Raw genomic sequence first — 14,987 nt, forward strand, 5'->3', positions numbered from 1 at the left:
CAGAATGGTTCACAGATCGATATAGAATTGTGTTAGCTTAAGGTCTAGGCATCAGTCTCATGCGTTCATCACTTGCTCCCGGCTCTCCCTGCATTCGCTCTATTTGCTTTCCTAATACCGCTGCACCACAACGGCGGTTGGCCATGTCTCTTGTTGCTGCCCCTGCCCCTGGCCCTGTCTACAATCATCTGTTGCCTTGCACGTGCCACTCAAGCTTAAGGTGCTTTCGGCAAATGCTGCATTCAGATTGCCGGCTAGCGTTGATATCTGGGGCACACCCTTCATGGCCACGTCCTGCTCCCTGTCGGTTGTGCTGTTGCTGCACTGTCTGTAACAAGAAAGGAAGAGTAAAGTGAAGATGTTTTTTTTTTTTTTTTGGTTTACTCACTTTTTTTGCTTGCGACATGCCACCATGGAGACAAGCACCGCCAAAATGATGACGGCCGCCAGCAGACCCGCTAAACCAGCCACCATGGTCATCATGCAGTGCGGTTCGCCATCGGAGGTCACTTTGGTAACTGGCAATAGAGCGTGTTAGATTATTAGTGGCTGGTGGTGGAGAAGGGGAAGAACCGCTGCTCCACTTTTGCAACATCGCCGTCCTCTCCGAATCTGATTCAGACTTATGGCTCATGGCCAAGCTGCTTGGCGACTGGCGTTGAACTTCAACTTGATGTTGCTGTCGATGCCGATGTCGAGCAGCTTGTATTGATCGATGATGATTGCGTGTGTGGGCAACAACGTGACAACAACAGCAACAACAACAACAACAACGTGACGACAACGACAATGTTCGGCAGGTTTGTTTACCTTTCCCAAAAGGCATTGAATTCGATCTTATGTGCGAGTACGCAACAACGGACGCGTACTTGAGCCACTTCCGCTCGCACTACTTTCTAAGCCGGAACGTAATTGTACATATGTATGTGTCTAGCATGTGCGGAAGTGACCCTCCCCCACCAACAACCACACCCCACCCCCAGTTCACGCCCGAGGCAATATACTCACATGAATCCTCCACCACAAAGCGTTTATTAGTGGGCGCTGACTGTACATAGTTTTCCAATTCCAGTTCCATTTCCCTTCGCATGCTGCAATAAACAAGCAGTTGACAAACAATTAATCGCAAAACACCTGTATCAATTTTGTTACAACAATGGCAATAAATACACATTGCATACGACAATAAAAAGCAACAACTACTACTATATACATTTTCAATATTGCAGCAACATTCAAAGCCAATCAAGCAACCAAGCAATCGAGTTACCAAACAGCCACGCTCCACTTCATCTGGCACTCTGGGCCAAGTTACTGGGTCCGCTATTCCACTGTTAATTGTTGCCAAATCTTGCACGCTTAGCTGCAACTGCTAATTTCGACAATACAAGTATAACGCTGCTCTCTAGCTCTGCCCGCTAATTAATTGATTTTCAATGGCCCGCCTGCCGCTTCGCCGCCTCCGCGCACTTTCCGCTTATCACAGAGTGACTTTTTTAATTGATGACTGACTGCTGTTTCTGTTCTTGTTGTAGCTAATGATTTATTTGGGTTTAAATATAAGCTCATTTAAATTGTTCCAATGCTGATTAATACGCACAATTCTAGATCTTCAAAGACGCAATACATACTTGAAACGCTAAACGAGCGCAAGCATCTATGAACAGGCGGGGCCCACATTGGGGCGCTAAAATTGAGAATGAATTGTGTGAAACTAAAATAAAACACATTTTTCGTGTTCTCAACTCTTAATCCGAACTTTTATTAATCAATTAAATGTTGCGCATTGCATTTTCCAAAAAAAAAGAACAGATTTTAAAACTAATTCTGCTTCCTATTAACAAAATATCCTCAAGCAATCTTGTAAAAATATGAGAATGTTAGATACTTAGTTTGGTAGCATCTACATAAATAAACAAATTATTGTTTGTGTTGAAAAGCTGAAAATATTTTTAAAAAATGCACTTTTATAAAACTATACTCGCATCACCATATGGAAATAAATTGTTCTGTATGAGGAATGCAGCTGTTTTTGAAAAGAACTGTCAAGGCCCATTAATATTGAAATCTTTGAAGTAGGCACTGGATGGGTGTACAGTCTTAGCACAAATTGCCTTACCGGGAAGTCATTATTTGGAGAACTATAAGCTCTATAAGTGATGTATCACTTATTGAACAACAGAGCCTGATTTTACAACACGACTTGAACTGCCAAAAGGACATGAATGGGTTTACGTTATTTGAAGATCATGTTGATTTCCGATAACATATTTTGGTTTTTTAAACTATTTCGCATATGTTTATACATGTATGTCAAGGGAACAATTAGTTCCGTTTCTACTCCCGAACTCGACCAAATTATGCAGAATTAAAATGAATACACTTTTCACATCTCGAACAATACTGGAACTAAATAAAAACACTATTTGCAGGGCAAAATTATCATTCAGTTTCGTTTTTTCGAAATCAGATTCACAGGAGTTGAACGATTTTGGAGGCGGTACTAGGATATAGTTGTATTAGGCGTAACAATTTTGCAGGACAGTGCAAATGCTTTACAACGTTTGCATGATTTGCATTTAAAATAAAATAACTTACAAAATACAAATGCATTTCTATTCATAATTGCATGCAAATACGAGTATATATCCAATCGCTTTCTACATACAAATATATGTGTATATATATTTTCGTTATAGGTATATACATATGTATTTATGTGTGTTTGTATTTGTTGCAATATACATATTGCTTATCGGAGAAGCACTTAATGCTTAGAATCCAAATCGCTTTGGGCTCGCAACTACAAGTAAGTGGAAGTGTAGTAAAATTTTCGGGCACGATTTCTCAATTATTGCTGCAGTCGGACGCTGTTTGTATTATTAATAATACAATAATACAATTTATTTAATCGCTTGCAGTGCCGTTGATTTCTAATTTAATTGCGCAAATTAATGGCTATAAATAGCGGAATAGCACAACAGACTCCAGCATCAGATAACTCTTTGTGGGTGGTGGGTGGTCGGTCATTGGCGCAAAGGGCCGGAATGTTCGACCCCCCCCCCCCCACTCCCCACTCCCCAGCTGTCACATGCCACCGATTTAGCAATAGTTAACAGAAATAACAACAACAACAACAAAAAAGGGCTTCCAACGACAACAATTGCATAGCGGATAGCTTGACAAATGACAGTGATTAAATGCTACTGAAAAAGTTGACACGGAACGGAAAGTATTACGAATGCAGGCATTTGTTTAGAATGTTTATTATTATGTATTATTGTCAGTTGCGAAAATAGTTTGAAATGTATACGGAAATGATGTGGAGGTGTGCGCCAATTACTATGCCCATAATGCTTTAAATATCTTTTTTTGGGCCGCAAAGATAATGGCTTTGGCTTCGCTTGCTTACATTCGTGATAAAAATAATTCGACTGTGTGGCGGTGAATCATCAATTAATTGAAAATGTAAAAAGTGAATAGAGCTGGGCATATCTCTTCCAGATTGCCAGATTCTTGTACTTGCGTCAAACACAGAAGACAACCTTCGAAACCTTCAACCAAATGGCGACTGATAGATGAGTTTAGCGATGGCTGTTGGCGTGTCAATTCTGTGAACTCCAATTTCCCGATTTGTAACGCGATCGTTAGAAGACAATGAAAAGTACACATTAATTAAAAACCTTACCCCCTCTTTGGGGTCATTAAATCACCAAATATTTCATAACTAACAAGCAGTTAGATAATCACAATTTCAATTAATGTCATAACTAAACCTATAGATGAATGTTTTATGGAAGGAAGCAGCAGCTTCTTTCCTATGCCGATCTGAACCAAGTTCTGCCTTCCACTTGATCTTGAGAACTGCAATAGTTATAGCCTGAGGACTATTGATGGCTACGCCGATTTCTACTTACTATTTATAGTGGTAAGTACGAATTCTTTATTTTGAATGTATACGAACTGTTTACGCTATAGAACTGGTAGAGAATAGTTCCCTTCAAAAATCCATTAGCTTATTTATTCAATTTAAAATTTTACTGAGAAGCCACACTTCTGCAATCAACACTTGGGATATTAACGCCCAGTAGCTAAACTGATTAACTGATTAAAAAATTGAACGTAATCTTTATTGGCCGTGAACACAATTTATACAACAAATTAGTTGATTCGGATGATGCTTTAGATGTTTTGTTTTCTTCTCATATAGGATATACGAGTATATCCTACATTGGAGATGCAATTTTAAACTGAACATTTTGCTTAACCTTTCAAGCAATTAACAAGTTAACCACTGTGCATAATGAATGAAGAACAATTGACTGTAGGAAAAGTTTCTTAAAACCACATAATATATACTTCAAATTATGTTAATCGAGTCAGTATTTTCAATGAGAGTCTACCAAATATTGATACTTAGAATTGCTAATAGTCAAAAACTGAATGCAGATAAATACTGTCTAGTGAAGGAATATCAAAAACTAAATTTAAGGGCTTGGAAAGCAAACGCATTTATCGCATTTATTTATCTTTAAAACCATAAAAAGCCGAAAATAGTCTAAGAAAAGTTCCATCAGAACTCAATATTTGTTATGGAAAGAGTTCAAAAGTAAACCTAAAATAGCGATACTTTAAATTGTAATAGTCATTATTTTTTATTTGTTTTTCGAAAGCAATTCTAAGTTGTATGAGCAGCTAAAAGTCTGCTGAAGTCATTAATTTTTGCAAAGTGAAATCCAAACTAATTAAAACTTAAATACTCAAGATATTGAAAGTTATTCAATGGTGTAATCACACTTCAAATCGGAATAAATGTCCTTCTGTTATTTTAATCATAAGCTCGGTGCTTCTGTTATCACTTGAAAGTGCTTTGCGTAAGTCGGTTGTGCGGGTTTTTAAATAACTAATTTTCCAATTGGATGCTACTTGAGTTCGAGTATTCAGCTCTCCACCTCATACCCACTTACTCACTGAAAGTCTGCTGATAATTCGAACGACTTTGTGGCTCGCTGTGATGTTCTATTTAGTGATAGTTTTAGTTTTTGCTTTCTGCCTTGCTGGTTGGTGGTCGGGCTGGGTTTGGTTGGGTTGGATTGAGTTTTGGAAACTTAAAAAAAAAAGTATAAACTGTGTGAACTTGCGCCGCCGACACTCAGCGTACGACTAATGCGGCTTTGAGAAGCCAAAACGTAACTTTCGATTGCGCCAAAACCGAGCGTCGACGTCAGCTGAGGCTGAGGCTGTGGCTGTGGCTGAAACTCTCGCTGCCGATATGACGGCTACAGCTACGGCTATAGCTATCGGACGTACTTACTCGTACTTACTTACTTAGTTACTTAAGTTAGGCGGCAGCTGCGGCATGCATTTATAAGTATGTACAAGTATATACATACTGTATGCATGCTTACCTACATACATATATTTATGTACGTACTCGTGCATGCTTGTATCTAGATACTCGACAGTACGAGTATCTGTGTGTACGGGCATGTGCGACACTTTTCTAATGAGCTTAAATCTAATTAAAATGTAACGAACGCAACGAAATTGAAGCCCCCGAAAGCGATGCCAAGATTGAATGTCAAGTTACTTTCTGTGCCTCGAGGCCCCCGTCCGCTCGCTACTTACTCGTAGTATACATACATATGTTTGTATGTATGTATGTGGACCGATGCGGCATCAGAAGCGGCAAAGGCGCAGGCGCCTGCGCAACAACAACAACATCAAATTGTGCAACAACTGGTTTAGAAAATGCTCGCACTTTGTATTTTTGTGAAGATTGCTTTCGAGTCGCTTTTAATTTATTTCTTTAAAAGCGCTAATTGCTCAGACTATGTTATTTGTTGTTGTTGCCAAATTAATTAAAGCGATGCATGAAGAACAAACACACTTTTCCAGCACAACATTACTCATGATGAACAAGGTTTTTCGATTTCCAGCAAACTGATAACTGAAGCCAACTCGTATACGCACTCGAATGTATACTATATATGTATGTATGTAACATTTTACATTCCCCAAACCCGGAACATAGCAAAAGAATTTGCGGTACATGGGCGTCAACAGTTGCTCAACAGCTACGATTCTACGAAGATGATTCAATTGGACTCCCCCAACCACAGCCTCAAACTATAAACTGAACATCCGCTGGCAGCGTGAGGTCAAGTGCCCCTAAATTTTAGACTGTAGATTCAGGCAGTGCATATGATGAAGATTTCCATTCATGAAAGTTTCTAGTTAGATTCTAGTTTGGAAACCAAAGTAAACTTAATGGCACAATGAATCACATTTGTGGCGAAGTAATATGCCATTGCAGAATTTCAAAGAATAACTTAACCTACATATAAGCGATATCGGCATAGTGGTTGTATATAAAATTAGGCCGACAAATTTGTAACTGCATGAATAATTTCAAATAAAACATAAGCTAAAAAGAACACACACCTAAAATTAATTAATATTAATATAAAGTGTGCACTATATTTTCAAAAGTGGTCGCATATAGTGTATCTCTACAGTCATAAAAATCTCTCCATTTAACAGCATATTAATGGCAATTTTTGAAAAATAATTTAATTGGAGCTAAACTTAAATTTTAGTCTGAAATTTTATCAAAGAAACTAAGCCTACAAATTCGTTGCTAAAAATGTTTATCAGTCATTACTATGTATATTCTTAATTTAACATAAATAATTTTTCTTAAACTTAAGACCAATGCGTTGTAAAACCTTTGGACTGGAAAGTCTCTTAGCTCTTCACAAAGCATTTCCTCCTCCAATACCAATAGGTTGTGAATTGTTGGTAAAAACCCCAAAGGGCCTTAAAAATTAACCAATAAAAACCCCTTTTTTTACCGAGCTCTTCCTTTCCCTTCACAGAGCTGGCATATGACCAAGAAATTGTTTATTTATTGACGAAAACCTTAAAGGTCTAGAAAGATGACCATTTTAGCTGAGCTGTCTCTCTGTTTTTTCCTAAGCTTTCCCGTTTCGTATATAAGGCATAATTTCGATGTGTTTAAAGCCAATAAAACCATATTAAATGAAAAAAAGAAAACTATATCTATATAAGCTTTATAAACCCGTCATCTTTATCACCACAAAGTCTTCAACATTTACGATAAGGCACTGTTCTACAAAAAAAAAAAAACTTAATTATCGCCTAATAACTAACAAAATAGCTTTCCATTAGTGCATAATTACTTCTATCAATCACTAGCTATTTTACACTTGAAATTAAAGTTACTTGTATGTATGTATATTGGAGTTGTATTTTGTCGTTGATTTTTGTTCCATTCAACCGCCCATGGACAATTCTTTGAAGCAACAGTGCTTCGACTTTCGTCAAAATGCAGATGAGATTGTATTAAGTATTTATAATTTTCATGAATTTTAGTTAACTTTCCATTTCTGTATATACTTATAGTATATACTTGTATAATTTAGTATGTACAGAAGGTGTGCAGCAATCAGCCCAAAAGTCGCGTTGCTCAGTGTTTGCGACATCTGCCATGAACGGTCCGGTCCACTATTGAAATTCCGTACAAATAGATAGATGGATATATAGGTAGATAGATAGATATAGATACAATAGCAATTGGTTTCAATAGTGCTATCTGTCTGTGTCTGTTATTTGTTTTTGTTGCTTTCATTTAGAACAACGCACACGTCGTCACTTTAAATAGTTTTTTGCGTCTGTTTTTGTTTTGAAAGCTTATTTTGTCCCATGAATTTGCAATTTTTACCGCTGTTGTTATTGTTTTATGGCTGCTGTTGTAGTTGTAGTTGTTGTTGTTTTCATTTCGAGTAGTTAGCCCTTTAGAAGTCGTATTTGATGACACTTCAAGATAGAAATAATAGCATTCTAGTACCGCTTGCACAACCATTTTCACTTACGTTTGAAGACAGGCCGTCTGGGTAATTCAATTAAGATACTAAAACGTTGCTCTTCAAACAGAAAAAGCCGGTTTGCAAATTTAACTTGAAAGTGTACTTGTTTGGCGAAATGTGAAATATGTAACTACGAGTATAAATGTATTGCATATATTCTTCATCATTTTCACGGAATAAAATATATGAAAGAGTAAGTCAAATCCTTTTGCACATCTATCAGTCTTTCAAGAGCAGAAGAGCTCTTCCTTCCTTCCCCGCGAGACAACTTAAAAGTTTTATCAATTTATATATACTATATACTACTATAAAAGAACAGATTAACTTGAACTTTGGATGATTAATTCCTCCACTAATCAGGGGGTTGCCTTTTCTACAACCGATTCTTTGCGGATAAGACATTAATCGCTCTATTAAAACCGATTATATTATATTATATTTATAGATAAAGACCTCTTCATCATATACTAGTAGTATATTTACGTTCGCTGTATTTTAAGTATTATTAATCTTTAATCAATTTACTGCAGATAATGGCATGTCTTTCCATTTTCTCTATGAATATACAAATCTCTCTAAGTTGACAGCTTTTTGTATATCATTATAAAATTATATGTATATAACGGAAGCTTTTAAAGTTTTGAAATTTCCTCACACTCTTCCTTTAAACTTAGCTGTGAACTGTCAGGTATAATTGTCTATATAATATACACATTTATTATGGTTCTTCACACAAATCATTTATATTGTGCCATTTCTATTGCCCAAATATAGTCGGAATTACATTTATTTATTATTATTAAAGAATCTCATTTTAAAGCACAACAAAAACGCACAAACCTTGACCGGTGACCAACAAATTACTGACACATGTTGCACTGACCGCAATTGATGTTATTGTTGATGTTATTAGGTTGATGAATCTCGGTTATATTTATCTCTGACGCTTTGTTTTTGTTGATTCCCTCTATTGTTGTTGTTGCTGTTTTTGTAGCAACCAAAAATAGAAATCGCCAAATGTCGCGCAATAAAAAAAAAACAGCACACACGGGGTATAAATTTTAGACGCGCACTTTCACTAAATAAGTTGTATTTCACCAAGTATTGTGGGTGGGTTTAATCGCTCTTTAATTTGAAAACTAGATGCTCTGAACTGTTTTGAGTTTCAAACGCACGAAATTATTTTTTAAAATTCAACGATGCGCAAAAGTGGTCAGAACTGAAGACGTCAGAGGCGTGCGGCCCAATGATTTCGACCAATTGGCTTTAAAAATAAATAAAAGAACATACATACATACATACATATGAACAGAAGAAAAACATATTTGAGCACATTTGTGTGTGTGTGTGTGTGTATTTATGTAGACACAGATGTGCAGTTAAAGATCGCATTTTGCGCAAACAGATAAGCACAAACAGATGCTCGTTGACGCTTTTTGACAGACAGGTGGCGCCACATCTTGCTTTGGCAACACTGGCCAGTAACGGCAGCCTCGCATGCGCAGCAAACGTCACGTGCAAAAATCGTGACAAGACGAACAAATTCCCAAGCATCTCTTCAGATTTACATGCTTCTCTACCTGTGTACATACTATGTACATACTTTGTTGCATAAGGTGCATTTCCAAGCTACACTGCCATAATCATATTTCCAATTAAACAACAGCATCAGAACTTGATTGGAAATTAAATGATATCTTAGAGTCGACCAACTACATGTATTTGCAATTAAATCTGCTTCTTTCAGTTGACTACGTTTTTTATTTAGGTAAAGGTATTATAAACCTCAATACCAATATTGTCATATCAACATTAAAACGAATTTTAAGTATTTTTCTTTATTCCATCTTTCTAATGAACCCTTTTAACTACTGCAACAAATTTTAAAGACTCTAAAACTGAAGTCCAAATTTATCAAATTTTAGAAGTATATTCTGCAAATGAAACATATATTTTAACGAGTCCATTTTTTTCATGTTTAACGAACTATCCAAAGTCGAAAAGCTATTTCTTATACATATGTATGTACATATGTATGTGTGTATGTTTGCTGTAAAAAGTATAGTACATGCACAGTTGCATACGAATTGTAATGTACATATGCTGGTTGTCTATTTGAGCCAATAACCGTTTCCAATTATTGCAACATTTGTAAACGACGTTAACGTTGACGTCGCCGTTGCCGTTAGTGTCGTATCTGTCTGTATGTACATACATACTATATACATATGTATACATATGTATACATATGTATGTACTTATGCAGCTGACAGCAACAACAATTGCAATTGTTTGTGATAAGAGCGACGTTAATTTTATTGTCAAAAACGTGAAGTCTGCCCTGCGCGCTTACTTCCAAATACATACATATGTATGTATGTGTACCTATGATTGTATGCATTCAAAAAAACAGTTCGAATACCTACTAATATTTAGCTCTGCTGCCACGCTTTGTTGGCAAACATGTGGGCAGTTGGGCAGAGGAGTGTGGAGATGAGTTTTGCAAACAAGAGAGGAGCGGGGGTGTAGAGGAGCCGGACAGAAGAGAGCCGAGCTTGCAGATCTGACCGTTACAATGCAAACGTGTTTCGCTCTTCCCTCTCATTCTCTTCCGGCATGCGAACGCGGCGTCGCAATAAAAAGTAGCAACAACAATGAAAATAACAATCATAGGAATCTCCGAGAACATACGTACACACATACATACATACGCAGGTATCACTTAACGCCCCATTGATCAGAAACAGTCCAAGCAATTATTTGCAAGCTAACGTAACAAATTTCGTCTACACCTAGGTAAGGCACAATAGAAGTGCCTAAAAACTTTCCATTAATAAATCTTTTCATACACTTCCTTTTCTGATTCTTACTGGGTACGTACGTTTCTATATAATAGAAATATACATTGTACACCATTATTTCGTGCAAATAAAAGTCCTGCAACCTAATCAGTAGCGTGAATTTATATAAATATGTATGTATGTACATAAGTACTCATGTATGTAGTTATTAATAATTTTAATGTGAGAGAGACAGAGAGAGTTATAGATAAATATTAAACACTTATTGAGAATTAAAAATTTGCTAGTGGAACACAATTGGAACACAAAAGATCTATTTAAAATGTAGATTCAAGTCTAAAAATATTTAAGTTTAAAAAATATTACAAAGCTTCATACAGTGCCTAGTAATACTTAAGCTCTATAGAGTATCTTATTTTCATCTTTCTTACGATGAACAATATCATTCTAGCACGTGATTAATCAATATTATATAAATAAACTACTATAATGATTGTCTTTATCAGTTTTGTTTAATTTTGTTTTTCATTTTTTATCAAGCGTATGTAGACAAATTATCATTTTTTAAATACGTGCATATGTACATACGTACGTATGAATGTACATATATGTATGTACCAGATATCTCAAGTACCAACCAGAGAAAGAATAGTGTTTACGTAAATTACTGACCATCTCTCAATGAAATTTGTATTCCAAGTTTGTAATGAAAGTATACGATGCAGGATATTTTTTCTGTGCACCCAACTCCTAAATTTTCTAAACTCGAAACACTGTTTACCTTTAACCTTATAACACACCCCATTTTTTATATAACTTCTGGATAATTAATGACGACCACAACAGTTTTTAAATTCAAAATGGAATACCGTGATTATGAAATGTGAAAAAACAACTTAAATTTCTTAAATGTGGGAATGATCGCGTGACGTCATTTTATTTCATGTGCCAATTACCCGCTTCACTGAACTTTGTTGAGCCGCTCCCGTTTACTTATTGAAAGCCTCTACGCCAAAATGCAACCAATTTCTCCTGCAAGTTTTAATTCAATTCGTAATCACAATCAATTTTTGGTTTTTTTTTAAAAGTCTATTACAGATTCTTTTGGATCCCCTTATCATCAACCAATACCTTTCACTTCAAAAATGTTTTTTTGTATTTCAGAGCTTTTAAGCGTCCATTTTAAACCTTTCGGAAACTCCTCCACATACCGCCACCATAAATCCAGACACACCCTTTTCTACATACACGTATGTACATACATATATACCTGCACTTTTCCATACACATCGTCGTAAAACTTGTCATATCTGGTCTGAATATGCACTTCACTTCCTGGCTGAATAGTGTGGGGAAAATATGTGAGTATGTATGTATGTATGTATGTCTCCACCTACTTCTTGTGCGGGACAACAGCACGAATGCTGAACATTTTTGAAATGCTTCCTTAAAGCCAATGGTCGCACGCGCTCGTACATAAGAAATGAATCAATAGGCGTTGAGCCCAAAAGACGCCAATAAGTTGGCGGCAGTTTGTGACAATTTCTCAACCGATTTGCCGCCTGACCACTTTTAGTCAAGACCAGGGACATGGCTCGATTCGGTCCAGTTCGGTTCGATTCGATTCGAACGCAGGCACTTGGCCTTTAAAAGTGAAAACATGATTTTCTCAGAGGGAAATGTGAAAAAGTTGAAAAGTGGCTTACAACAAGATCAGAGCAGTGTTATGTGTACTTGTGCGTGAGCTTACTACTCGAATTAGAGTGACCATTTGTGAACAAGTTCGGCCGTGTGATGCGTGCCTGAACTTCCGTTTCCCGCTACAAGAAAAAATTGGCGCACCAACATAGATATTTAAGCGCAAGCGCTGTTCCAAGCCGGCCACATACGAACCACAATCGTCCATCCATTCGCAATGCTAGCGCCCACAAAGCTGTTCCCAGTGCTCTGCCTGCTGGTTGGTTGGAGCAACTTGCTGCTCGCCCAGCACCTGCTCATCGCGCGTCCGCAACGCTCGCTGTATGGCAGCGCCCCGCTCGGTTGGAATACTATTGGTGGTGGTGGCATCAATCCGATTGGATTGGGACACATGAGCAAGGATGAATTGCTGACGTTGCTGGATGCCTGGCGAGAGGTTGAGGGCGATACCCATAAGCCGGCTGAGGAGGAGCCAGAGCCGGAACCAGAGCAACCATCTGCACCCCCACCACCACCACCACCACCACCATCGCCACCAGCACCCCCTGCCCAGCCACAACGTCCTGCCTCTAGCCATCCACTGACCGTACGCCTGCCCGCCTTCGTGCCCATACAGCTCTCCGCTATGTACACAGCACCTCAAGCTGGTGTTGGTGGTGGTACCGGTGGAGGCTTTGCCGAGCTCAGCGGCATCTCTGCGCCCGGAGCGTCAACTGCACCGGAGGCAGCTCACCGAATCTTCCGCTTTATGCCCTTGCCATTGGGAGCTGTCCCGCCAGCTGCGCATGCGCATCCGTTCGTGGTACGCAACACGCTGGACAGCGTCGATGCGGGCACCTCACCCACTGCCAATCGGGTAAAGCCGAAGGTGAAGACTGCGGGCAGCAACAGCGGCCCCACCACAACTACATTCTCAGTGCCCGCCTCCCCTCCCATCAGACCGCGGTAAGCTTTTGTCTTGGCAGAAGAATTCTTCGACTATTATTTTGCTTTCTGTTGTAGATTTGTGATGGCCCCACCACCAGCACCTTTTCTGGGGCGTTTACCGGCTCCCTTGGAGCTAGTTCCCTCATCGCAGCTACTAAGCAATTGGCACTAGACTCCATCAACAAACATCATAATAAACTCGTTCCAAAGTAATCAAATCGATCCGGCCATTCAATGCAGACAATTTTCACCGATTTACCGATTTGAACCTGGCTTGGAAACTAGAAGATACTCCGCCAAACACACACTTTCTATTGTACCACATATTTAATATTAATAACATTATATTAAACTCTTTCTTTTAAACCAACCAAGTTTCAAATATAGGGAGAGAGAGGGAGAAAGGTCAGAAGTCTGAATAAATTCAACAAAAATGTCAAACAAGAGGCGCAAATCGAAAATTCCCGACATCTTGGATGATTTCTTGCAAACATACATATATGTATTTCTGAGACCCATAACAAATGAAAGGTCAACGAACAAAATTGGTTCAGGCACCGAGTACCTGAAAATTTTTAATTATTTATTATAGAACAGATGACGAACCTAGATGAGAATACAGAATAGAAATTTATATATAATTTAGACAAATTAGAAGTAGCTGAAATACCCAAGAAACCAACTCGATGGCGTATTATTACAGTGATTATTTCTAATCTGTATTAGTAGATTAAATTCTTTTGGGGTATTTGTGTTTACATTAAATTAAATTACAAGTATATTGTCAAAAATGTTTTTAAAGCATTCGTGTAGCATGGTTTGGGGCGGTAAAATTTAATTTTAACATTTAAAATCTCACCTTGCAAATCAATAGATTTTTGTTCGCCTAGTACTTCAGATTTTGGATTTTCGCAAACGCAGCCGCTTTGGCCTTCAATGAAACTAAATTTTTTTTATTTATGGTTCCGCTTTATATGGACCTACTTGTATAACAAACCTCTACCCCATAATGCCATATCGGTGCTATGCAGTGGACATAGATAGACAGCTCTTTTTTCTCTTTTGGTTGATCATTTTGATTTTTCTAAAAACGTATCTGAATTATTCTCGTCGCCTATAAACAAAGTATGATTCTAGAATTTCGGCCGATTTGACAGTTTTATATTTATCACAGGAATCGGAAATTTTAAATGTATACCAATCTCAGCTAATTTGCAAATTATTCGAAAACCAATAACGAAATCCTTAGTTTTGGCCCTGCGGGCAAATGGTATTAAGAAAAGTAGCTCGGCATGTGTGATATGTGTCCTAAGAGCGCTCCCATGGGCAAAAAAGTGTGTTGCAAGCTTGGCCAGTCGTTGAAGCTGGCGGAAAAGTGCGATAAGGCGGCCAGCGCAAATCCGCGGCGGTTAGTGGCTCATGTGGCGCCAAAAGAGACAAAGGATGAGGAAACTGATGCATCCCTTAACGAGTCGGATCTGTGGTATGGCAACGTGATCAGAGCAACCATTGTCGAGGTTGATCCGATAACAGACGGACCAGTGGTACGCGTCGAGACATTCTATAAGCCACCTTGGCATCGTTTTCTCTTTAATCGTCACGCCCTGCGCCGAATTCCAAAGGCGCTAGATCTAAGCCGGGCTCGCCATCAACAGGACTCCGTACACTCCAG

The 14,987-nt window shown here is 38.1% G+C and overlaps 2 protein-coding genes across 4 annotated transcripts; one reads left to right on the forward strand and one right to left on the reverse strand.

The window, feature by feature from the left end:
- Nucleotides 1–77: 77 nt before the first annotated feature.
- On the reverse strand, nt 78–8,930 carry LOC115627055. 3 transcript variants are annotated; one of them, XM_030522600.1, is made up of 4 exons: nt 8,730–8,930; nt 1,009–1,091; nt 389–518; nt 78–328 (listed from the first exon to the last, which is right to left on the reverse strand). In XM_030522600.1, the coding sequence occupies exons 2-4, from the start codon at nt 1,088–1,090 to the stop codon at nt 112–114; spliced, it is 429 nt and encodes a 142-aa protein (XP_030378460.1). In that variant the 5' UTR covers nt 1,091; nt 8,730–8,930; the 3' UTR covers nt 78–111. The 3 variants fall into 3 exon arrangements, with proteins under 3 accessions (XP_030378460.1, XP_030378459.1, XP_030378458.1); XM_030522599.1 differs by lacking the exon at nt 8,730–8,930 and adding an exon at nt 4,972–5,146; XM_030522598.1 differs by lacking the exon at nt 8,730–8,930 and adding an exon at nt 4,968–5,146.
- A 3,675-nt stretch (nt 8,931–12,605) lies between these two features.
- LOC115627406 (WAS/WASL-interacting protein family member 3) lies at nt 12,606–13,487 on the forward strand. The gene is made up of 2 exons (XM_030523061.1): nt 12,606–13,333; nt 13,391–13,487. Exons 1-2 carry the CDS (start codon nt 12,606–12,608, stop codon nt 13,485–13,487), a joined length of 825 nt encoding a protein of 274 aa, XP_030378921.1.
- The last annotated feature ends 1,500 nt before the right edge of the window (nt 13,488–14,987 follow it).

Source organism: Scaptodrosophila lebanonensis, unplaced genomic scaffold (genome assembly GCF_003285725.1).
Source record: "Scaptodrosophila lebanonensis strain 11010-0011.00,11010-0021.00 unplaced genomic scaffold, SlebRS2 tig00000092-arrow-pilon, whole genome shotgun sequence".
Taxonomy (NCBI): Eukaryota; Metazoa; Arthropoda; class Insecta; order Diptera; family Drosophilidae; genus Scaptodrosophila; species Scaptodrosophila lebanonensis.